General features: G+C 40.8%; 1 protein-coding gene across 7 annotated transcripts in view; it reads right to left on the bottom strand.

Annotated features, from left to right (window-relative positions):
- Nucleotides 1-26,613, bottom strand: part of ARHGEF9 (Cdc42 guanine nucleotide exchange factor 9) — a 331,502-nt gene that overhangs the window by 40,842 nt on the left and 264,047 nt on the right. For all 7 annotated transcript variants that reach the window (XM_036305563.1, XM_036305556.1, XM_036305557.1 and 4 more), the window contains 2 exons: nt 14,938-15,181; nt 3,997-4,065 (listed from right to left, as the gene is read on the bottom strand). In XM_036305563.1, the coding sequence (XP_036161456.1) occupies nt 3,997-4,065; nt 14,938-15,181 (313 nt within the window). The remainder of the gene's footprint in view (nt 1-3,996; nt 4,066-14,937; nt 15,182-26,613) is intronic.

Below are 26,613 nucleotides of genomic sequence, written 5' to 3'. Positions count from 1 at the left end.
TCTGTAGCCATGTTACCTCGCTAGGTTCTCCAGCCAGGTTCTGTCCAGGTTCTCAAGCCAGGTTCTGTGTCCATGTTCTCTTGCTAGGTTCTCCAGCCAGGTTCTCCAGGTTCTCCAGCCATGTTCCCTCGCTAGGTTCTCCAGCCAGGTTCTGTCCAGGTTCTCCAGCCAGGTTCAGTCACCAGGTTCTAGTCAGGTTCTCTTGCCATGTTCTATCCAGGTTCTGTAGCCAGGTTCTGTCTCTAGGTTCTTCAGCCAGGTTCTCTCGCTAGGTTCTGTCTCTAGGTTCTGTGGCCAGTTTCTGTCCAGGATCTTTTGCCATGTTCTGTCTCTAGGTTCTGTCTCTAGGTTCTGTGTAGGTTCTGTGTCTAGGTTCTGTGTCTAGGTTCTGTGTCTAGGTTCTGTATCTAGTTCTGTGTCCTGCTGTCTTGTTACATCTGTATTTATACCAGTTGATTCCAATCCTATCAATCTCTATTCCAAAGGTTAGGGCATTTCTTATCTCCATTCCAGGGAGTAAAGATTATGTAGCTTAAGCATGATTGTTCGTAGTTAAAGTGATTAATTACCCGCCTGGCACTTAGTTAAGGGGTTTTATTCCCTCCTTAACTTCAGGGGAAAATCCCTACCTGGGGAAACAACCTTTCTCAGAGAGGTGACCTTGGTTAAAACACATAGTGCCAAGAAGGTGAGCAAACATATTAAGAACAGTATGCCATATATGCCAGGTCCCTTGAAACAGCAAGGATGGACTGGCTCCCAGCAAATTCCCCCTTTTTTATTTTTTAAAAGCAGGCATTAAAAAGAAAAACCCCAAATGCTCTCTTGTATCCATTTTAAGAGTAGGATTGGTGCTTTCCGCTATTACCTGAGTCCTGATCTATCACCCCAGGGAGAGCTTGCCAATCCTGCACTTTCCTGGGGTGGAAAGGCTGCAGTGGGGTTAAGGATAAGGCTCCTTGGGCCTACCTCCTCCCATGCCTTTACATTTACCTTTCCTTCCTCAGAAAAGCATGGACATACTTCTTGTATAAAACGTTCTGTCTGACTGGGAGTAACCTTAATTCCTCTGCTAGCAAGCATATGTGTTAAAAGATCAATACAGAGTCTTATTTCTTTAGACTCAGTACGGCACATCTTCTTAATCTAAAGATCAATACAGAGTCTTCTTTCTTTGGACTCAGCATGGCACATCTTCTCAATCTAAGTTCTGTACTATCCACCTTCTTACCCTACTTATCCTCTATAGGGGGGTCTGCAGTACCCTGGTGGAGTCCTATCCGTCCCGAGTGTGGGATTCTCAAAGGGGGGGGGCTTACCTAGGGGAATCCTCTTCCAGGGGTTCCCAAAGGTGTGGATGGAGTCGGCGAAGACTATCCACCCTCTTCCTACGGCGGAGTCCTATCCGTCCCGAGTGCGGGGCGCTTACCTAGGGGTCCCTGTTCAGGTGCCAGATGCTGGGGTCCAACCCCAGCAGGTCCAGGGATCCCCAAAGGTGTGGACGGAGTTGGCAAAGAAGGAATGACACGGAGACAGCGTTCAGTTGATCAGCAGCCTAGCCAGGATCTCTAGCCAGGATCTCCAGCCAAGTTCTGGTCTGGATCTCCAGCCAAGTTCTGTTCAGGATCTCCAGCGAAGTTCTGGTTAGGATCTCCAGCCAGGTTCTGTGTCCATGTTCTCTTGCTAGGTTCTCCAGCCAGGTTCTCCAGGTTCTCCAGCCAGGTTCTGTAGCCATGTTCCCTCGCTAGGTTCTCCAGCCAGGTTCTGTCCAGGTTCTCCAGCCAGGTTCAGTCACCAGGTTCTAGTCAGGTTCTCTTGCCATGTTCTATCCAGGTTCTGTAGCCAGGTTCTGTCTCTAGGTTCTTCAGCCAGGTTCTCTCGCTAGGTTCTGTCTCTAGGTTCTGTGGCCAGTTTCTGTCCAGGATCTTTTGCCATGTTCTCTGCAGGGAAGTTCTTCTGTCTCTTGGTTCTGTGTAGGTTCTGTGTCTAGGTTCTGTTTCTAGGTTCTATCTAGGTTCTGTGTCTAGGTTCTGTTCTCCAGTTTCTGTGTGTTCTGTTGTCTTGTTACATCTGTATTTATACCAGTTGATTCCAATCCTATCAATCTCTATTCCAAAGGTTAGGGCGTTTCTTATCTCCATTCCAGGGAGTAAAGATTATGTAGCTTAAGCATGATTGTTCATAGTTAAAGTGATTAATTACCCGCCTGGCACTTAGTTAAGGGGTTTTATTCCCTCCCTAACTTCAGGGGAAAATCCCTACCTGGGGAAACAACCTTTCTCAGAGAGGTGACCTTGGTTAAAACACATAGTGCCAAGAAGGTGAGCAAACATATTAAGAACAGTATGCCATATATGCCAGGTCCCTTGAAACAGTAAGGATGGACCGGCTCCCGGCAGTAATGGGGTACCATCCCATCACAAATGTCAGTATGGTGAGGACAATGAAGGAAATCAGAGTGAGAAAAGCTCAGGAACTAAGAGCTTACAGGAGACAGATGCAGGCTACTAGGACAGTAGCCCCTTTGTAGCCTGAGGACTCTCCACCTGCCTAGGGCTCTTTTCTGTTCATATCTCCATCTAAAGAAGGGGCATATTCCCTCACAGGACTCTCGTATTCATACAGATTATATCTTTACAGTAACTCCAGATTGCTTTCTAATATTATACCTCACTTTTCATCCCCAAGAGGTTAGGAGTGGTTGCCTTTAATTCTTTATCTAAAGAGAATCACATTTGCATGATGAGGGAAAGAGGGTCTCCCAAGGGCAAAAAGCAATAAGCAGTTAAAGGGACTGTCATGTCTAGATAGAGGGGCTCCAACTAGGTACACTGCTTAATTGTAAATCAGATATACACAGGTACTCAGCTTACTCAATGAAAAACAGTGCCATTAGGAGTAAATAGGGGTGCTTTCTGTCACTGCTGGAATTTTAGGCAACTTGAATCTGATTATTTTCTACGGTGACTCATTCTGAGCAATAGTCCACTGAGAAAGCAGGAGTGACCTGGGGAAACTGAGGTCTAAGATTGCCCACCCCTGGGGACAATAACAGTGGTTATCAGTAACAGAAACATTTGTTGGTAATTGAGGTGAGACAAAAAAAGTCAGCTGTTCTTCCTCAAAATGGAAAATCATCAGACCCCTTAGGTGGAGAAGAGAGAGCAGGGGACTTATAGTCAAGCTGACTTCTGTTCAGAGTCACTTAACCCAGAAGAGCCTCAGTTTCCTCATCTACAAAACAGGGCAAACAATGCCTACCTTATTAGAGGTGCCATAAAGATGAAATGAAAGAAATTATGTAAAATGACTGGGATTGAATAGGCTCTCAAATAAACAGAGGGTAGGGTAGTTCCTTTCTTTTGTTTATCTAAGCATTTTAATTTTGTCTAGCTCATAAAAATGAGAAAATAGGGCTTCATTTCATATTCGAATTTATTTTCAATATATTTTTCTTTTGTAAATACTTTATAGTTCAGAGAAAGAGACAATGAATATCTGAATCTTCTAGATTCAGTTTGAAATTCTTCATTCTGATTTGGGATTCTTGATTTACCAAATATCTCCAAAACAATGAAAGAAAATTCTGCACATTTCCCTTACACTTATAAATAAATCCTACACATTTTCTATTGCCCAGCCATCTCTAAATTGTTAGTAAAGCTTAGTTTCTCGCTCTCTCTCGTTTATTTAAGTAAAAATAAACATAAAAAGAGGCTCTATTTTTTTTCCTGTACTCGATGAACTATCTCTGGACATAAGTACCTTATACTATTCATTCCTCAGACTTAAACCTTTAAGAACATTTTCTATGTACAGGGACACATAGGAACCCAGAAACTTTCCACCACCCCCAAGTGAACTTCTACATGGAAAAAAGCCTAGGAATATGAAAACACATAGCCTATGGCTTTCCATTCTCACAAAGAGAGTGAATGGTGGGGTGGGGGTGGGATAGGGTGGGGTAGGAGGAGTGTTGGTAAAAGGCAGCTTTACCTTTTTGTTTAGAGACTTTTCTCACAGTCATTGCAGCCTGCCTCTTCTGATTTTCAGAAATTTCAAAGCCTAGAAAAAGAAAAACACATTATTTTGTTAAAGAAACATTGACCTTTCTTAAATGTAAAAATTAGTATGTTCCTGGAAGAGTAATTTTGGCAAGACATATAAAAAGTCTTTATTTTAAAATTTTACTTATTGATTTGAGAGAGAAAGGGAGAAAGAGAGATACAGAAAGAGAAACACTGATTTCTTGTTCCACTTATTTATGCATTCATTGGTCGATTCTTATATGTGCCTTGACTGGGGATCGAACCAGCAACCCTGGCATATTTGGACAACACTCTGACCAACTGAGCTCCCTGACCAGGGCCTCAAAAGTCAACAAGGTATCACCATACGAGAGTCTGATTTCACTTTTTTTGCATGTTTATATCAAGTTTTTCCAGCACCATTATTTTTTTTTTAATATATTTTATTGATTTTTTTACAGAGAGAAAGGGAGAGAGATAGAGAGTCAGAAACATCGATGAGAGAGGAACATCGATCAGCTGCCTCCTGCACATCTCCCACTGGGGATGTGCCCGCAACCCAGGTACATGCCCTTGACCGGAATCGAACCTAGGACCCTTCAGTCCGCAAGCCGACGCTCTATCCACTGAGCCAAACCGGTTTCGGCTCCAGCACCATTTTTAAAGAAACCATCCTTTCCTAACTTTGTAGTCTTGGCACATTTGTTGAAGGTATGTTGACTTATATGTGTACATTTATTTCTGGGATTTCTATCCTAGTTCCATGGTTTATATGTCTGTCTTTTATGGCAGTACCATACTGTTTTTTAAAAAATATTTTTATTGATTTTTAGAGGGAGAGGAAGAGAAAGGGAGAAAGAGGAACATGGATGTGAGAGCAGAACATCAATCATTTTCATCCTGCACCTTCTGCCCTCCCCACAGGGGAATGAGCCTATAACCCCTGCATGTGCCCTGACTGGGAATCAATCTTTTGTTGCATAGGACTATGCCCAAACAACTGAGCCACACCAGCCATGGCAGTACCATACTATTTTGATTACTGTAGCTTTGGCATATATTTTGAATCAGGAAGTGTGATGCCTTCAGCTCTGTTCGCTCTTAGCTATTATGGGTCTTTTTGGTTTCTACATGAATTTTAGGAGTTTTTACTATTTCTACAAAAAATATTATTGGACCTAGAGGATGTTATGCTAAGTCAGACAGAGAAAGACAATTACCATATGATTTCACTTATATGTGAAATCTAAAGAGCAAAATAAAAAAACAAATAAAATAGAAACAGACTAATATAGAGAACAGACTGATGGTTGCCAAAGGGAAGGGGGTTTGGGGGCTGGGTGAAAAGCTGAAGGAATTAAAAAGTACAAATTGGTAGTCACAAAATAGTCATAGGGTTGTAAAGTACAACATAGGGAATATAGTCAATAATACCGTAATAACTATGTACAGTCCCATATGGGTACTTGAAATATTGGGGGGATCACTTTGTAAGTTATATAAATGTCTAACCACTATGCTATACACCTGAAACTATATATATATATATATATATATATATATATATATATATATATATATATAAAGCCTAAGCAATCAGATGACCTGCCAGTAGCTATGAGATGCACTGACCACCAGGGGGCAGATGCTCAACCCAGGAGCTGCCCCATGGTGGTCAGTGCATTCCCACAGCGGGATCGCAGCTCAGCTAACAGACAGGTGCCAGACACCAGGCTTGGGCTCACAGGTGGTTGGCGAGCACAGCTGTGGCTACAGGAGCCTTTCCCGCAGACACTCCCCCTGTGCACCCCTCTCCCATCTAGACTGGGACAGGGATTGGGACTGGTATCTGGATTGACTGGGCATGAGCCTGTGGCTGCTTCTCTAGTGCCACGGGAGGTGCAAGGAGCGAGGCTGCCATGACGAGCATAATACCCATAATACCTAGGATAGGCGTGCAAAAGACCACAGAGGCGTGGTAGTGAGCCCACTGAGCAGCAGTGGTGGCAGGCGCAGTGGGGCCAGGATGAGCTGGAGCAGGGCAGCACTGGGGCTCCTCCCAGGCCACCTGCCACTTTGTGCACTTCTTCCTGTTGTGCTGGATCTACAGGCTGGAGCCCAATGAGCTGGCGGGTAAGGCTGGGCTGCAGCAGCACAAAGGTCCACTGATTCCTGCAGGCCAGGCTGAGGGACCCCACTGGTGCACGAATCCATGCACTAGGCCTCTAATATAAAATAATATTGAACTTAAACTGTAATTGAAACATTTAAAAAAGTCATTGGCATTTTAATAGGTTCACATTGAATCTACAGATAGCTTTGAGAAGAACTGACATTTTAACAATATGAAGTCTTCCAATATGTGAACACAGAAAGGTCTTTCTATTTATTTTTGTCTTTAATTTCTTTCAGCAATATTTTGTAGTTTTAAGTGTAGAAATCTTTCACCTCCTTGGTTAAGTTTATTCCTAACTCTTGCATTCATTTTTATGTGATTGTAAGTAGATTGTTTACTAATTTTCTTTTCAGGTAGTTTGCTGTTAGTGTATATAAACACAACTGAATTTTGTATGTTGATTTTGTATCCTACACATTTAATAACTTCATTTATTAGTTGTAAGAGCTTTTTGTGGAGTTTTTAGGATTTTTCTATATGTAAAATTACATCATATGCAGACAGAAATAATTTTACTTCTTCTTTTCTTATTTGGATGCCTTCTGTTTTCATGCCTAATTGCTCTTGATAAAACTGCCACTACTATGCTGAATAGAAGTGGTAAAAGTGAGCATCTTTGTCTTCTTCCTAATCTTAGAGAAAAGGCTTTCAGTTTCCCCTCTTTGAGTACGATGTTAGCTATGGGCTTTTCATACATGGCCTTTATTATGATGAGGTAATAAAGGCCATGTATTCTACACTTTGTTGAGAATTTTATATCATGCAAGAGTGATGATTTTTCTCTATCCAAAGCAATTTAATAATTCAGTGTGATCCTATCAAAACTCCAATGGCATTTTTATCGAAATAGAAAGACCACATGTGGAACCACAAAAGACCCATAATATCTAAAACAAAATTGAGAGAGAAGAACAAATCTGGAGGCATCATACTTCTTAGTTCAAAATATATTCAAAGCTACAGTAATTACAGACAGACATGTAAACAAATAGGATAGGATAGATAGTCCAGAAATAAACTCATCTATATATATATATATATATATATATATATATATATATATATATAGTCAATATATCTTTGACAAAGTTGCCAACAATACAAACTGGGGAAAGGATCCTTTTCTCAAAAAACGGCGCTCAAAAAACTCAATGGATATCCACATGCAAAAGAATGAAACTGATCTACCTTCCACAATACATGAAAATCAATTCAAAGTGGACTGAAGACTTAGATGTATAACCTAAAACTTGAAAAGTCCTAGAAGAAAACAGGGAAAAAGCTTGGCATTGGTCTTGGCCATGATTTCTTGAAAATTACACCAAAAACATAGGCAACAAAGCAAAGCAGAAAAGTAGGACTACATCAAACTAAAATACTTCTGCATAGCAAAGAAACAACAGAATGAATAGGCAACCTATGGAATGGAAGAAAATATATTTGCAAACTATATACCTGATAATGGGTTAATTTCCACATATAAGGCACTTCTATGTGGAATACTCAATCGCAAAAACAAAAACAAAAAATCCCACAAATAACTAGATTTTAAAAATGGGCACAGGACTTATATAGACATGTCTTCAAAGAAGACATACAAATGGCCAACAAGTATATGAAAAGATTCTCAATATTTCTAATCTTTAGGAAATTCAAGTCTAAACCATAAGAAATCACCTCACTCCTGTTTGGATAGCTATTATCAAAGAAACAAAAGATAAGTATTGGCAAGGATGTGGAGATACTGGAACCATAGTACACTGTTCAGAATTAAAACGCTTCAGCCACTATGGAGAACAGTAAGGAGGTTCTTCATAAAATTAAAAATAGAACTATCATATGATTAGCAACCCCACTTCTAGATATATATCCAAAATAACTACAATTGGGATCTTGAAGAGATATTTGTACTCTCATGTTGATTGCAGCACTATTCCCAATAGCCAAGATATAGAAACAAACTAAACATCCATTAATAGATAAATGGATTAAGAAACATGGTATATACATACAGTGTAATACTATTCAGCTCTAAAAAGGAAGAAAATTCTGTCATATGTGACAATATAGATAAATCTGTAGGATATTATAGTAAGTGAAATATGGCAGTCACAGAAGGACTAATATGGCATGATTTTTCATATTAGATATATAAATTAAATATGAGGTCAAACTTATAAATGCACAGAATAAAATGGTGATTCCAAGAGGCTGGCTATAGGGGAAATGAGGAGTTGATGTTGAATATGTATAAAGTTCCCTTTATATAAGATATGAATAAGTTTCAGAGATTTGCTATACAACACTGGTTGTGGAGCTTATGTTACTATATCGTGCACTTAAAAATTTTTAAGAACATAGAGTTCATGGTAGTTGTTATTACCACTTAAAAAAAAAAAAGCAGTGCTGAGGTCTCCCCCCTCTGAGAGATAAGAAATTCTGCCTCACAACTTTAGTCCATGTACTTGGAGTTCAGTCCTTCTCATGAAATTCCTGTCTATGGATGAGAGCTTTGGCCTATGTCCATGAGTTCAAGCCTGCCCATGATCTGTCATTCCTGACAGCCTGCCCTACAATTTTGGAGTTGCTCAGCCAGGATTCACAATCACATAAGGTAATTCCTTATAAAAATCCTATCTAATAAAAGAGAAACATGGTAATTAGCGTACGACTGCTACCCTTCCCATTGGCTAATCAGGGCGATATGCAAATTAACTGCTTGCTTGCTTCAATGACGGAGGACTCCAACGTTCCCCATCTGCTTTGCCGGCCTCTGAGCTTGCAGTTTAAGAAACATTGTAACAAATACAGAAGCTAAACAAAACCCCAGAAACCAGCTTCCAGTGAGCTGGGATCTCAGAGCTGGAGTTGATACAGTGTTACGAGATAGAGAACCCAAACAAACCAGATACGTGCTTTCAGCAGCAGAGGCCTCAGAGCTGGAGCCAGAGCTAAAGCTGGCCCAGAAAAAAAAAAAAGAAAAAAGGAGCGGTTGGGAGCTTCAGTCACCGCCAGCCTGAAAACAGCCCTCAGCCCCTCACCCAGACAGGCCAGGCACCCCAGTGGGGACCCCCACCCTGATCCAGGACACCCTTCAGGGCAAACCAGCCAGCCCCCACCCATGCACCAGGCCTCTATTCTATATAGTAAAAGGGTAATATGCCTCCCAGCACCATAATCAGCAGAGCCACGAGGCCTCCTGGCACCGGGATCAGCGTGACAGGGGGCAGCGCCCAAACCCCCTGATCTCCCTGTGGCTCTGTGTGTGACAGGGGGCGGGGCCACAACCTCCCTATTGGCCCTGCTCTGTTCCTGACAGGGGAAGGCGCCCCAACCCCCTGGTCGGCCCTGCTCTGTGCCTGATAGGGGGGAGCTCCCCAACCCCCTGATCGCCCTGCGGCTCTGTGTGACAGGGTGCGGCGCCCCAGCCCCCTGATTGGCCCTGCTCTGTGTATGACAGGGTGTGGTGCCCCCCACCCCCACCCCACGGGCCCTGCTCCGTGTGTGACGGGGTAGAGCCATAACCTCCCCATCGGCCCTGCCCTGAGTGTGAGAGTGGCAGTGCCCCAACCCTCTGATTGGCCCTGCTCTGTGGGTGATAGAGGGCGGCGTACCCCCCCCCCCACAGGCCCTGCTGTGTGTGTGATGAGGTAGAGCCATAACCTTCCCATCGGCCCTATCCTGAGTGTGACAGTGGCGGCGCCCCAACCCCCTGATCGGCCCTACTCTGTGAGTGACAGGGGGGAGCTCCCCAACCCCCTGATCGACCCTGCTCTGTGCGTGACAGGGGGGAGCTCCCCAAACCCCTGATCGACCCTGCTCTGTGCATGACAAGGGGCAGAGCCCCAACCCCCTGATTGGTCCTGCTCTGTGCGTGACAGGGGGTGGCGCCGCAACCTCCCCATCGACCCTGCCTTGAGTGTGACAGGGGGCGGTGCACCAACCCCCCAATCGGCCCTACCCTGAGTGTGACTGAGGGTGGCATCGCAACCTCCCAATCTGCCCTGCTCTGTGCATGACAGGGGGCGGCGCCCCAACTCCCCAATCGGCCCTGCTCTAAGCCCGACCAAGGGCTGCACCTAGGGATTAGGCCTGCCCTCTGCCACCCGGGAGCAGGCCTCAGCCAGCAGGTCGTTATCTCCCGAGGGGTCCCAGACTGCGAGAGGGCACAGGCCAGGCTGAGGGACCCCCCCCCCCCCGCTGAGTGCACAAATTTTTGTGCACTGGGCCTCTAGTATCTTAATAATCTCCTGTTGGTTATGCTTCTCTGATTGAACCCTGATATAAAGAGTTATAGTAAGAATTTATATTCTTCACCTGTCAAGTTATTTATGATTAATTAAGTTTTATAAAAGCAAGTTACAGAGTAATATGTATAATTTTTTGTAAATAAAAATTAAAAAGTCAGATGTGCATAGATGTTTATATGAGCAGTAGAGGCCCAGTGCATGAAATTCATGCATGGGGGGATGTCCCTCAGCGCAGCCTGCACCCTCTCCAATCTGGGACTCCTCAGTGGGATCGATCCTAAACAGGCAGTCGGACATCCCTCTCACAATCCAGGACTGCTGGCTCCCAACTGCTTGCCTGCCTGCCATCCTGATCACCCCCTAACCCAGCCGTGGGCAAACCACGGCCTGTGGGCTGGATCCGGCCCATTTGAAATGAATAAAACTAAAAAAAAAAAAAAAAAAAAAAGACCGTACCCTTTTATATAATGATGTTTACTTTGAATTTATATTAGTTCACACAAACACTCCATCCATGCTTTTGTTCCGGCCCTCTGGTCCAGTTTAAGAACCCATTGTGGCCCTCGAGTCAAAAAGTTTGCCCACCCCTGCCCTAACCACTCCCCTGCCAGCCTGATTGACACCTAACTGCTCCCCTGCAGAGCTGATTGCCCTTAACTGCCCTCCCCTGCTGGCCTGTTCCCCCCTAACTGCCCTCCCCTGCAGGCCTGGTTGTCCCTAACTGCTCTCCCATGCTGGCCTGGTTGCCCCCAACTTCCCTCCCCTGCAGGCCTGGGTCCCTGCCAACTGCCCTCCCCTGCTGGCCATCTTGTGACCACATGGGGGCAGCCATCTTGTGTGTTGTAGTGATGGTCAATTTGCATATTACCTCTTTATTATATAGGATTGGATAAGTATGAAAATATGTACACTAAATAAATAATGATTATCTCACACAGCATAGGAGTGATAGAGAAGAAAAAAATTATAGACTTCCTTTATTACATATCTATAAGTTTTTAAATGGTTATTATGTCTATGTATTTGATAATTAAAAAATAAAAATAATATTTTTAATTTGATAATTAAAAAAATAAAAATAATAAACATAAAAATTGTAAATCCATATGATAACCATAAGAATAATAATTAAATATTAAATGATTTAAGGAAATAATAATGATATAATTTTAAGTAAAAAATAATGATGTATGATTATATCTACCATCAGGGAGAGGTGGGGAGTAGGGAGTGATAGAAAAAACTATTGAGCCATGCTAATTTTTAAATTTATCATAGAAAAATAGAAAAATATATTAAAATATTTATAAAAGTTAGCTCTGTATGTTCATGTCTGGTTTTTAGTTTCTTTTTTAAATTAATTATTTTATTATTATTATTTGGTCTACAAATGAAAGTCTACAATTAAAGTAATCCTGTATAATAAAAGGCCAGGGACCATAAGCGTAACGACTGGAATGACCACTCAACCAGTTGCCATGAGGTGCATTGACCACATCTCGGTCCCTCCCCTCCCCCACCTCCTGACCTCCCTACCCCCACCTGCAGGTGAACCGGGAAGCAATTGGGTGGTGGCAGGACAGGGTGGGATTGGGGACTGGCGAGCAGGCAGAACAGCTGACCTCTTGGTCCCTCCCCCCGGCCTGCAGGATCCGATGGATCAGCCGTGGTGAATGGGGGAACCAGGGTGGGTGGCGGGAGGACTGGGCTGGCTGTCAGGCATTGGGATCCCCAGCTCATCCCTGGCATCTAGGGGGCTCAGGCCAGTGGGAAAGCGGGCACTGGTGACTTCACCTCCATGAGCATGCGCTGGGCCGGCTGCTGATGGAATGCGCTGCCCACTTGGGGCCGCTCATGCAGGTGCCACCGCTGCTGCTGCTGCTGCTGCTGCCACTGCTTCTGGGGCTTGCAGCGCTGACAAAAGCTGGGGGTGTACCCATGACCCACCCGCCCCGGCATTGGAGGCAGCCTGGGACTGGCGAACGGGCAGAAGATGGTCCTGATTGCAGGCTAGGCCTAGGGACTCTACCACAACGATTTCGTGCTCTGGGCCTCTAGTTTAGTTATAATCAGAAAAACAAACACATATTTACTTATTAAAAGACAAACATTGGCCTGCCAGGATTGAACTTCTGTAAGCTTTTCTATTAGAGGCAGATTCTCAAAGTTATAGGTCATTAGGACATTGTGCGTGAGGCATCGTGTTTGAACCATAGAGAATGGAGGGGATATTCAAGTTGATCTAGGGGCTTCAGAAAGCACACTAAGAAAATTCCTTTAATATCCCTAACAACTTATGCAATGTCAAAGGCTACTACTGCTGCCATTGGGAGAAGAAGCCAGTAGCATTTCTGTACCACTCCACATCATGCCCCAAATCAGTGCCCATAAGCTAAAAGCAATTTGACACCAATGGGACTCAAAGTGAATTATCAGTATGCATTTTAACTAAGACTTGAGAAGACTAGGATAAGACTAAGTAGTGTTTTTCTAATTATATTACCTTGCTTTTGGACCATTTCTATTCCCTACACTTAAGGATAGGAGAATCCAATTGTACCAGAACTCAGTGGGTAGGCTCTTTTTTCTAGAGGCAGTTTCTACAAACTTGAGTGTAAAAGTATTATAAAGTACAATTCTACTTCCATTTGGAGTGGTGAAAAAACAGAAACTATTTTTTAGGGAATTACAAAGCCTGGATTTTTATATTTTTATATTAGAAATGTATGACTATGGGCAAGAGACCTGATAGTACTTTGTAAACCACACAACTACTTCCAATGGAGCTTAAATCTCATTTGGGAAGCAGAATAAAAAATATCTCTCCCAGCTATATCATTTGTGGAAAAGGGGAACAATCTCTCATACAAAAGAGTATGGTTTAGTGTGAATGGAAATCATGCAAGTGGTTATGATTTTAGAACCTATTTATTAATTTATTTCAAAATATTTTCATACAGAGGGTATGATATATACATTTACATTAATTGTAATCTATATTCTATGAGCATTTAAAGTGCCCTAGTCAAGAATGTACACTCAAGAGGTGATGTTTAGCAATATTAAACACTCAGAAATCTTTCCTATCGAGGCCACTACTACCAGCCATTTAGTCACCTTATGCATGAAGCCTAATTAGCCTAACAAATGTTAAAAATGAACTTTCATCCCTAGCTGGTGTGTCTTAGTTGGTTGAGTGTCATCCCATGCACCAAAAGGTCGCTGGTTCAATTTCTGGTCAGGACACATCCCAGGGTTGCAGGCTTGATCCTCAGTAGGGGGTGTGCAGGAAGCAGCCAATCGTTGTTTATCTCTTACATTAAAGTTTTTCTCTCTCCCTCTCCCTGCCTTCCTGTCTAAAAATCAATAAAAATGAACTTTGCCCATCAGCAGATGAATGGATTAGAAAACTGTGGTACATCTACACAATGGAATACTATGCTGCTGTAAAAAGGAAGGAATTCTTACCATTTGCAACAGCAAGGATAGAACTGGAGAGCATTACGCTAAGTGAAATAAGCCAGTCAATGAAAGAAATATACCACATGATCTCACTCATTTATGGATAATTAAGACCATTATAAACTGATGAACAAAAATAGATACAGAGGCAGAGCAGCATGGAACAGACTGTCAAACTACAGTGGGAAGGCTGGGGAGGGTTGGATGGGGGGTAAGAGATCAACCGAAGGACTTGTATGCATGCATATAAGCATATCCAATGGACATAAGACACTGGGGGGTAGGGGAGGCCAAGGGAAGGTCAAGAGGAGAAAAAAAAGGAGACATATGTAATACTCTGTAATACTTTAAGCAATAAAATAAAATTTAAAAAAATAAAATTGAACTTTCATTGGGAAAATGAATGTTATACAAGATGCACAGTGGCCACAAATGTCTTACAGGCACTTTAGCCCTCACAAAGACTGGGTATAAGAATCCAGTAAGTCCTTTAGCCTATGCCTTTCAGAAGGAAGCCTAAAGCTTAAAATTGAAAACAGATGCTATGACTTGACCTTAATGAAAGGATTCTGTCATCAGACTCTGACTAGAAAGTTAGCTGAATCCTGTCACTATATTACCAAATCTGCCTTGACTAACCTTTCACAGAAGATTCCATCATGTATCTAAGATTAGAATTGAGACTGCATTGAGATTACAGAATAGGCTGTATAACTACTTTCATGTTGTTTTGCTGATAAATGTCTGTATGTTTGAAAGGATTGAGTCAGAGGTTTGCTTTCCATGTAAGAGTTTTATCTAGTAATGAGACTGTAGAGGAAGCTGACCTGTAACTCACTTAACCCTAACTAAGGGAAACTACTGGTATCTACCAAAAAGCACCTAATAGTAGGGAACCAACAAAGTTGATTAAGTCAGCCTGCAATATAATCTTCCTTCTGCCTCTAGAGAAATGAAAACTATTTCCAGTCCTCTATGTTCTTCATAACCATATTCTTTGTTCTCTTCTGAAGTCACTTACCAATTTTTTCATCTTCCTGTACCATTTTCCTCTCTTCTCTGAAAGCCCTGAGCCAGCGTATCTTCTCCTCCAGCTTCTTGGCAAAGAATAGGTGCACCTCCTCAGTCTCTTTGTTGTGAAGTTTAAAGGCATTCTTCATGCTGACATTAAAGTCATCATCTCTGCCATCTTCAATGTCTACTACCTCATATTTATCCATGTCAATGCGGCCTTTGTAGTATAGGATGTCTCTCCGAATCAGGTCCTAGGTGGGAAGAAGAGAAGACTTTGTTAAAGGTATGTAGAGAGTGGGTACCAAGAGAGTTGGCACATAGGCACATCAGAATGCTAATACTGCCAATGGGAGGTGTTTTGGTCTAAATTTGGGCACATTATCTTAGTGTTGTGGGGATTTTTGAAGAAGGCCTAGTATAGAAGGAGAAATGGGGATAAAAATTAATAAAGAACTTCATATATTGACATGGATGAGTCTTACAAATCTTATTGTCTGAGAAAAATAGAAGTACATATATACAAATAGTATATTGCTTATCTGTTATTATCATAGTTGTTTTGCTCTTGAGTGCACAAAATTAGATTAATCCTAACTCAATCTATGAGACACTCATCATTAGTCTATGAATAATGCTCTTATTTCTATATTTATTTACTTAAGTACTTTTTTAATATTTTCATTGATTGTTAGAGAGAGAGGAAAGAAGAGGGAGAGAGAGAGAAACTTTGATGTGAGAGGGAAACGTACATCGCCTGTCTCCCGCATACCCCCTACTGGGGATTGAGTCGCAACTCAGGCATGTGCCCTGACTTGGAATTGAACCAGCACAGTACAATGCCCAACGAAGTGAGCCACACTGGCCAAGGCTAATTAACTACTTTTAATAATGTATTAAGTTTTGGTGAACCCATCACACAATCCAAAATCTATGATGACAAAGCAAACTCCATCTCAAATCCCATGCTCATCATTCCCTTAATTTCTATATAGTTTATCTCATCTATATTTATTTCATTTATATAAGGTTTAAAAACATACAAGTTGACACATGTTTAAGGATGCATACATATGTACAAAACTATAAAAATAATACATGAGAAATTCAGTACAATGATGAGAATGGGGAGAGGCAAGGAAGGAAGAGTAGGGAAAAAGCAGAAAAGGAGAGGAGGAAGACCATTTGTAAAAATATTTCTAAAATTGAATAGTAAGTACGTGGGTGTGCATCATGATTTTCATATCTTTTTGAATGTCAAATATTTCATAAGTTAAAAAACAGAGAGACATGAAATAACCTGTGGGCCTATGGAATATAAAGTCTGATGAGGGTCTCTGAGTGGTCTTTCAGTGCCTTCTCTCAGCACTGTCCTAAGCTTCCCCTGAGAGCACACCTAATTCTGGGACATGTGGTGTGACTGTGTCTGGTGAAAGAGGACCCCAGTGAGCCCTGTCCAGACAGATGTCCTCTATTAGTAGCAGGAGCCATTTCTGGCCAATTATCCCTCCTGTTGGCCTATACTTGGACTTTTAGACAATTTGATAGAGTCAGAAATGCTCGTTAACTTTTATTAATATGATATGGTTTGATTAAACTATTTCCGTTCTACTGAATCGCCTGACATGACTCATTTCTAAGCTGCAGGCTATCTGCCAAGGATTTGCCTTTGGCCATGGCCACATTCCCAATCCTAACTCTTCACACTGCATGGTAAACTGGGCTTTTTGGTAGGGCTGTGGAAGGCTGTCCTTAAGGATTTCCAACATAGCTCTGTCAATCTTGAAGCTTCAGGCTGGAAAATAGAGGTCTTATTGAATTGCTTTGCAAAAAATAATCATCACATGGTACTTTTTCCTCTCATAATGATCATTCACATACATAAGCTGTGAGTACATCTGGACTCTGATCTGTTGGGTGTCCCTGGCATCAAGTTCACAGGAGAAGAAAAGGCCATCTACGAAGAGTGGACAAATGTTTCTCCAAGCCTCTTTCATAGCCTGGGTTCCTTTTATCATCAGGCTCAATCTGGCCAAAAGAATGGATTGGCTCCCATGTGCTGACTTCCACATCCTCAAGAACACTTTGTGGAAATATACATTAAAAGTAGGCTCTGTCAGGCTAATCTAACTACAAAAGCAGGACAAGCTTAGAATGGATCAATATAATACAGTTTGATCTGTAAAGGCTTAAAACCTGCCTTAATACATAATACAACTACACATAGACCCAGTAATCCAGGTCTGGACCACACAGGTGGGTAACCACTATGCTAGAATAAGGCAGTCTCAAACTCCCTTTATTCCTAACTTCAGCCTACAGCTTCCTTTCTCTCTGAGTTGGTGTGTCATAATCATTGTCAACCTTCAAAACCTCTACTAGTTTCCACAAATGGAAAGGATGTACATCAAACATGTCAAACTCAAAGGCTAACACAGGCCAAATAAACAAGGTTTAAGTTTATGTGGGTTGCAAAAAAAACAAAAGCTACAAATTTTCATAGAAACGTAGGTGTATTTCAATAGAGCCACGCTGAATACAAAGGGCTGAAATAAATGAGTAATCATTGACATAAAATAATAGAACATTTTAATAAAAATTAATATTTTTCTTGAACATTAACTTGCCAGACACTGAATAACTGCACAAATTAATAAACATAATGCAAATAAACCTATTTTTCTTGTTTTCCGAAAGCGAAATATTTCCTATTGCGCACACCAAACAATTCAGTCCAAGACTAATGATGTGGCAATTGGCTGCTAAAATATTAGCTGCTAGTGTTAGTGGAGAGAAATGGTGCACCAGCGCATGAGGGAAATGAATGCAACACGATTATAGTAATCAGTCATTAGCGAATGTTGTAGTTCGTTATTAATAATTATGTATAACAGGATATTGTAAAAATTAAGTTACAAAATTTTTATTAAAACGTTTCTTACATATCGTTATATTGGCTAGGCCACAAAAATATTTGTTGTGGGCTGCGAGTATGACATGCTTGATGTACATGATCTTAAAGCTAAATTAAAAGCATCAATTGAATCTCTTATTGTTTTTGTTTTGTTTTGCTTTGGAATTTAAAGATAACAAGCAACGATAGAGAATTCTGTTTCTGTGACAGGGGAACAGAGCTAGAGATATATGTCTTTAAAATTAGGCCCAGGCGGCGTGGCTCAGAGGTTGAGCATTGACCTATGAACCAGGAGTTCATGGTTAAATTCCTGGTCAGGACACATGCCTGGGTTGTGGGCTTGATCCCCAGTGTGGGGCGTGCAGGAGGCACCAGTCAATGACTCTCATCATTGATGTTTCTATCTCTCTCTCCCTCTCCCTTCCTCTCTGAAATTAATAAAAAAATATATTTTTAAAAAATCACTTTAAAAAAAATAAAATTCCCCCTTTGCCTGCTCTTTCTGACTCGGCAGCGTGAATATGAGTTTTCAAGCACCAGATTAGTCATAAGGTCAAGTGTAAGGATGTGATAGGAATGAACCACTGATCAGAAAATCCAATTACAAAGGATAGTTATGACATAAAGCAGCATGAAACAATGGAGTGAGTTAGAGTCCAAAACCATGAGTTTAACCTACTGTGTAGTCTTGTGCAAGCCATATAACCTCTCTGAGCCTCAATTTCCTCATCTAAGAAATGAGGGGAGTCATCCTTACCTTGTATAATGGTTGTAAAGCTCAAATCTAAACATGCAGTTACCAGGGCATGATGAAACCTACCCCTCTATTCTTTTAATATTGTTTTTTTTTTTAATTTTATCTTTATTGCTGAAAGTATTACAGATGTCCCCTTTGTTTTTCCCCTCATTGACCCCTTCCACCCCAAATCTTCTCCTCCCAGGCTTTCAGCACACTGTTGTTTGTGTGCATTGGCTATGCATATGTGCATATAAGATTCCAGGTTAATCACTCCCCAACCCTCACCCCTGCCTTCCCTCTGAAATTCCTCAGACGTTCCATACTTCTGTCTCTGGATCTATTTTGTTCATTAGATTTCACAAATGAGTGAGATCATGTGATACTTATCTTTCTCTAACTGGTTTATTTTGCCTATCATAATATTCTACCTGTCCCTCCATGCTGTCTCAAAGGGTAAGAGGTCCTTTTTTTACAGCTGCATAGTAATCCATGGAGCAAATGTACCACAGCTTTTTTATTCACTCCTACTGATGGACACTTGGGCTGCTTCCAAATCTAAGCTGTTGTAAGTTACACTGCTGTGAATATAGGAGTGCATATATTCTTTCTGATTGGTGTTTCTGCTTTCGTAGGATATATTCCTAGAAGAGGGATCAATGGGTCAAATGGGAGTTCTAGTTTTAATTTTTTGAGGGAACTCCATACTGTTTTCCACTGTGGCTGCACCAGTCTGCATTCCCATCAGCAGTGTACTAGGGGTCCCTTTTCTCCATATCCTCAATAACATTTGCCATTGGTTGATTTGTTGATGATAGCCATTCTGACCGGTGTGAGGTGATAACTTATTGTCGTTTTAATTTTATCTCTCAGATGATTAGTGACTTTGAGAATTTTTTCGTATGTCTCGGCCTTCTGTATGTCTGCTTTGGAGAAGTATCTATTTAGGCCGTTTTCCCATTTCTTAGTTTCATTGTATGACTTTCTTTTGTTAAGTTGTATAAGTTCCTTGTATATTTAGAAAATTAATCCTTATCAGATGTATCACTGCCAAATATGTTCTCCCATGTAACAGGGTCTCTTTTCATTTTTTTTGATGGCTTTTGCTATGCAGAAGCCTTTTATTTTGATGTAGTCCCGTTTGTTTATTTTCTCACCATTTATTGAAGAGAATATCTTTACAGCACTGTATGCCCTTGCCTCTTTTGTCAAATATTACTTGAGCATAATGGCTTGGGTCAATTCTAGGTTCTCTATTCTGTTCCATTAATCTATATGCCAGTTCCTGAGCCAGTACCAGTGAGTACAATGTTGTGAGTACAATGGCCTTGTAATATAACTTGATATCTGGTATCGTGATTCCTCCAACTTTCTTCATCTATTTCAAGATAGCAGAAGGTATTTAGAGACCTTTTCTGGTTCCATATAATTTTTTTGAGTGTTTGTTCTAGATCTGTGAAATATTCCATTGCTATTTTAATAGGGATTGCATTGAATCTATGCATTGCTTAGATTTATAAACACGGTATATTCTTCCACTTGCTTATAGCTTCCTATCTCTTTTTTCAAGGTCGTGTAGTTTTCGGAGGGTAGGTCATTTTATTTATGTATTTATGTATTTATGTATGTATTTATTTATTTATTTATTTATTTATAAAATATTTCTTACTGCTTTCAGTGAGGAAGGGAGATGGTGAGAGAGACAGAAACATCAATGATGAGAGAGAATCATTGGTTGGCTGTTTTCTGCATGCCCCACACTGGGGATTGAGCCTGCAACCTGGGCATGTGCCCTGACCAGGAATCTAACCATGACCTCCTGGTTCATAGGTCAATGCTCAACTACTGAGCCATGCTGGACGGGCAGGACAGCAGGTCTTTTAATTCCTTGATTACATTTATTCCTAAGCATCGTAATTTTTTTGTTTCAATGGTAAGTGGGATTTTTAAATTTTTCTTTCTGATAGTTCATTATTGGTGTATAAAAATGCCATGGAAATCTGGGTGTTACTTTTGTATCCTGCTACATTGCCAAATTAATTTATTAAATCTAGTAGTTTTTTAAAAATATTTTATTGATTTTTTTTACAGAGAGGAAGGGAGAGGGATAGAGAGTTAGAAACATCGATGAGAGAGAAACATCGATCAGTTGCCTCCTGCACACCCCCTAATGGGGATGTGCCCACAACCAAGGTACATGTCTTTGACCGGAATCGAACCTGGGACCCTTGAGTCCGCAGGCTGATGCTCTATCCACTGAGCCAAACCGGTTAGGGCTAGTTTTTTGATATAACTAGTTTTTGTAGGGTTTTCTATGTACAATATCATATCATCTGTGAATAATGACTGTTTTACTTCCTCCTTTCCAATTTGGATGCCTTTATTATTTCTCCTTGTCTGATCACTATGGCTTGGTCTTCCAGTACTATGTTAAATAAGAGTGGTGAAAACAGGCATCCCTGTCTTTTTCCTGTTCTTAGGGGAAATGGTTTTAGTTTTTACCCAATGAGTATAATGTTGGCTGTAGGTTTGTCATGTATGGTCTTTATTGTGTTGAGGCATGATCCCTTTTATTCCCACTTTGCTGAGAGGTATATATATATATATATATATATATATATATATATATATATATGTGTTGGATTTTGTTGAATGCTTTTTCTGAACCAATTGATATGATCATGTACATTTTCTCTTTCAATCTGTTATTGTGCTGTTTCACACATATTAACACGTTAAGCTCCAAGCCTGTTTTGTATTCCTTTCCATTTAGCCCGCGATACCTGATTTCACCGATATGCTGGTAGCACCTGTGACTGACTGGTCCAGATGGAAAGTATAGTGTTAGTCAATGGTGACTGACATGGCACTTAATGTGTTAATTTACGACTATTGTATCAGCCTTGCATCCCAAGAATAAATCCCATTTGGTTATAGTGTATGAACTTCTTAATGTATTGCTGGATCCTATTTGCTAATTTTTTTGAGGATTTTACCATCTATGTTTATAAGGGGTATTAGCCTGTAATTCTTTCTTTGTAGTGTCTTTATCTGGTTTTGGAATTAGTATAACGTTGGTTTCATAAAAAGGGCTTGGAAGTGTCCGTTCCTTTTTGATTTTTTAGAATAGTTTGAAGAGGATAGGTGTTAGGTTTTCATTGAATATTTGATAAAACTCCCCCGTGAAGCCATCCAGACTAGAGCTTTTGTTTCCAGGGAGGTTTTTGATTACTGCTTAATTGCATCAGTACTTACCAGCTTATTCAGGCTTTCTGAATCTTCCTGATTATTTTAGAAGATTGCATTTTTCTAGGAACATGTCCATTTCATCCAGGTTGCCCATTTTGTTGAAATATAGTAATACATAGTATCTTTTTTAAAAAATTAAATCTTTATTGTTCAGATTATTACAGTTTTTCCTCTTTTTCCCCCCATAGCTCCCCTCCACCCAGTTCCCACCCCACCCTCTGCCCTCACCCCCGCCCCACTGTCCTCATCCATAGGTGCACGATTTTTGTCCAGTCTCTTCCCACAGCCCCCACACCCCTTTCCCCTCCATGAATAGTCAGTCCACTCCCTATCTATGCCCCCGATTCTATTATATTCACCAGTTTATTCTGTTCATCAGATTATTTATTCACTTGATTTTTAGATTCACTTATTGATAGATATGTATTTGTTGTTCATAATTTGTATCTTTACCTTTTTCTTCTTCTTCCTCTTCTTAAAGGATACGTTTCAGGATTTCATATAATCCTGGTTTGGTGGTGATGAACTCCTTTAGCTTTTTCTTATCTGTGAAGCTCTTTATCTGACCTTCAATTCTGAATGATAGCTTTGCTGGATAAAGTAATCTTGGTTGTAGGTTCTTGGCATTCATCACTTTGAATATTTCTTGCCACTCCCTTCTGGCCTGCAAAGTTTCTGTTGAGAAATCAGCTGACAGTCGTAGGGTACTCCCTTGTAGGTAACTGACTGTCTTCTCTTGCTGCTTTTAAGATTCTCTCTTTGTCTTTTGCTCTTGGCATTTTAATTATGATGTGTCTTGGTGTGGTCCTCTTTGGATTCCTTTTGTTTGGGGTTCTCTGTGCTTCCTGGACTTGTAAGTCTATTTCTTTCACCAGATAGGGGAAGTTTTCTGTCATTATTTCTTCAAATAGGTTTTCAATATCTTGCTCTCTCTCTTCTGGCACTCCTATAATTTGGATGTTGGTACGCTTGAAGCTGTCCCAGAGGCTCCTTACACTATCTTCATATTTTTGGATTCTTTTTTCATTTTGCTTTTCTGGTTGGGTGTTTTTTGCTTCTTTGTATTTCAAATCTTTGACTTGACTCTTGCGATCCTCTAGTCTGCTGTTGGAAGTCTGCGTAATATCCTTTATTTCAGTCAGTGTATGTTTAAGTTCTAGTTGGTCCTTTTTCATAACCTCGAGGGTCTCACTAGATTTCTTGAGGATCTCACTACATTTATCGGCGGTCTCACCAGACTTTTCAAGGGTCTTGCTAAATTTATCGGCGGTTTCTAGAAAGTTCTTGAAAAACCTTAAAAGTGGGGTTTTGAACTCTATATCCAGTAGTTTGTTTTCCTCCATTTCTGTCATTTGTGTCCTGTTTCTTTGTCTCTGCATTTTTCATGCTTCCTGTGTTGACAGAGTGGCTTTCTGTGCTAGGTGTCCTAAAAGGGCCCAGTGGCTTAGCCTCCCCAATTACCTGAGGTGGATACTCTTGGTGCACCCCCTTGTGGTCTTTGTGCACAGTCTTGTTGTAGTTAAGCCTTGACTGTTATAGGTATCACTGGGAGGAATTGACCTCCAAGCCAAGTGGCTGTGAGAATCAGCTGTGTCTGCAGTGGGAGAACTTCTGTGCTGGAGACACCCCTCTGGGGGCAAGACTTGCTTCAGTGGGGCTTTGGTGCTCACTGAGTCTGCCCCCCTGAGTGTGTCCTTTATGGATCTGAGGAGCTGCAATCTGGATGGTCCCACTTTGACCACAGGGCACCCTGGCTCCTGGATCTCTAAGGAGGTGCTAATCTAGCCTCTGCCTGAGGCTATCCAGCAGGAGCTCAGCTGTGAAGCAATGCAAGTTGCTGTGGGGCCTTGGGCCAGCTGCAAGTTTGTTAGGTAATTGTGCATGGGACAATTTTAGATTGTAAAGAGCCAGGGCTTTCATATGCAAAAGCCGGCGCACAGCTTGGGCAGGGCGGGGGTCCCAGGGGATCAACAGGGCTGAGCAAGCAGCTATGTCTGCCCTCAGAGGCCCTGCTTCTCCATGTCCCAGCAATCGCTGCAAGCACCTCCGAGAGAAAGCTGCCCTCGAGTTCCAACGGATGCCAGACAGTCCAGTTTCTCCTGTATGAGTCTGGGTCCCCAGAGACTCACCCAGAACTGGAGCTCAGAGCTTGAGACTCCCTACCAATTGAAAAAGACAACTGTGTCCTCAGCTGCCAGCCCTCTCTGTGTGCGCCTCCGTACCTCTGTACTTTACTTCCACACCGCACCTCCTCTGAGTCTCAGTATGCTTTTCTCTTTCCTTCTAGTTGTAGAATTTCCACTCAGCCAGCCTTCCTGTGGTTCTGGATGATGTCCGTTCTGTCTTTTAGTTGTATTCTTGAAGTGGTTGTGCTAAGCAGCAATCTCCTGTGTTTACCTATGCCGCCATCTTGGTTATTTTTCCCATAGTATCTTTTTATGATCCTTTGTATTTCTGTTGAGTCATTTGTAACTTCACCTCATTTGTTTCTGATTTTGTTTATTTGGGTACTCTTTCTTTGTTTCTTGAGGAGTCTGGCTAAAGGGCCATCAGTCTTGTTTGTCTTTACAAAGAACCAACTCTTTGTTTTATTGATCTTTGGTATTTTTTAGTCTCTATGTCATTTATTTACACTCTGATCTATATTATTTCCTTCCTTCTACTTATTGGGAGTTGTTGTGTGATCATTTTCATTTGTTCCCAGGATGGTTTTTATTTCTTCCTTGAGCTCTTTGGTAACCCTTACTATTTATCCTCCATGTGTTTGAATGCTTTTGATTGCTTTTATTGTAGTTGATTTCTAAGTTCATGCCATTGTGGCCCAAGAAGATGCTTGATATGATTTCAACATTTTTGATCTTGTAGAAACTTAGTTTGTGTCCTAACATGTGGTCTAATTTGAAAATGTCCCATGCACATTTGAGAAGAATGTATAGTTTAGTTTTGGGGAGAAATGTTGTGAAAATAGCAATTAATTACATCTGATCTAGTGTGTCATTTAGATCGCTGTTTCCTTCTTGATTTTTTTGTCTAGAAGATCTATCCAGTGATGTGAGTTGTTAAAGTCCCCTACTATGATTGCATTGGTGTCCAAATCTCTCTTTAAATTCCCAGAAGTTTTTTTCATATATTTGAATGTCTTGCATTGGGTGTTTCTATTTTTACCAGAGTTGTATCCTCTTGTTGTTTTGATCCTTTTAGTATTATAAAGTGGCTTTCATTATCTATTGTTATGGCCTTCACTTTGAAATCTATTTTGTCAGATATGAGTATTGCTACCCCAGCTTTCTTTTCATTTTCATTTCCTGGAAATTTTTTTCCATCCCTTAAATTTTATCTTGTGTGCATCCTTTGTTCTGAGGTGGGTCTCTTGTAGACAGCATATATATGGATGATGTTTTCTTATTCATTCAGCTAATTTATGTCTTTTGATTGGAGCATTTAAGCCATTTATACTTTAGGTTGTTATTGATAGGTACTTATTTATTGCCATTTTTATTTGTTATGCCTGTGTTCTTCTCTTTCTATTTCTTCTTATTATTACAGTCCCTTTAGCATTTTTTGAAGTTCTTCTTTGATAATAAACTCCTTTAGCCTTTTTTTGTCTGTGATGCTCTTTATTTTACCTTCAATTTTGAATGATAGCCTTGCTAGATAAAGTAGTTTTCAGTTTAGTCCCTTTCATTCTTTTGTATACTTCATGCCATTCCCTTCTAGCCTGAAGTGTTTCTATTGAGAAATCAGCAGACAGTTTAACTGGAGCTAAATTGTAGGTAACTTTCTGTCTCTCTCTTTCAGCCTTTAAGAATCTTTGTCTTTAATGTTTGTTATTTTAATTATTATGTGCCCAGGTGTGGGTCTTTTGGGGTTCATCTTTATTGGGACTTTCTATATTTCCTGAGCTTGAGTGACTTTTTCCTTCACCATGTTAGTGAAATTTTCTGCCATCATTTCTTCAAACAGGTTCTGTATTCCTTTATCAGATTCTTCTCTTTCTGGTACCCCTATAATGCAAATGTTGTTACATTTCATGTTATCTCAAAGCTCCCTTAAGCTCTCCTGCTTTTTAATTTTTGTCTTCATTTGCTGCTCTGAATGGGTGTTTTTTTTTTTCTACCTGGCCTTCCAATTCGCTAATTCGTTCCTCAGCTTCTTCTAATCTACTGTTGAACTCTTCCAGGGTGTTTATTTTAGCTATGTTACTCCTCATTTCCAATTGATTCTTATTTATTATTTCAAGTTCTCTTTTCATGTTGGTATAGCTCTTATTAAGTCCTTTATAATTTTCTTTAAGTTGCTTGTAGTTCTCACTGAATTGTTTGAGCCAACTTATTACTATTACTTTGAACTCTTTATCTGACAAATTACTTGTTTCCATTTCATTTAGTTCCCTTTCTGGGGATTCCTCTTTTTATTTCATTTGGGGGTTGTTTCTTTGTCTCCTCATTTTTCTGTCCCTTTGTATTTGTTTATATGTATTAGATTAAACTGCTATGCCTTCCATTTTTTCTGGGGTGGTCTTATGTAGTAGGTGTTTTGTGGGACTTAGTGATGCTATTTCTTAGATCTCCTGAGTAGCGTGCTTTAGGAAAGCCCCTTGCCTCAGCGATTTGGGTTCTTCTGTGTAGTTGGGTCCTGAATTTTATTGCTCTGTATGTAGATGGAGTCTCCTCTCAGACTGGCTGACTACGTGACTCACCCTCATCCATGTCGTGTGAGCTATTGTGGAGGTGTGGATCAAACAGAACAAAGTACAACACAAGAAAACATATAGTAAAAGAAACAAT

This window comes from Myotis myotis, unplaced genomic scaffold, assembly GCF_014108235.1.
Source record: "Myotis myotis isolate mMyoMyo1 unplaced genomic scaffold, mMyoMyo1.p scaffold_m19_p_4, whole genome shotgun sequence".
In the NCBI taxonomy this organism is placed as follows: Eukaryota; Metazoa; Chordata; class Mammalia; order Chiroptera; family Vespertilionidae; genus Myotis; species Myotis myotis.
The sequence above is the reverse complement of the archived record's forward strand: the minus strand, read 5'-3'. Positions and strand labels throughout refer to the sequence as shown.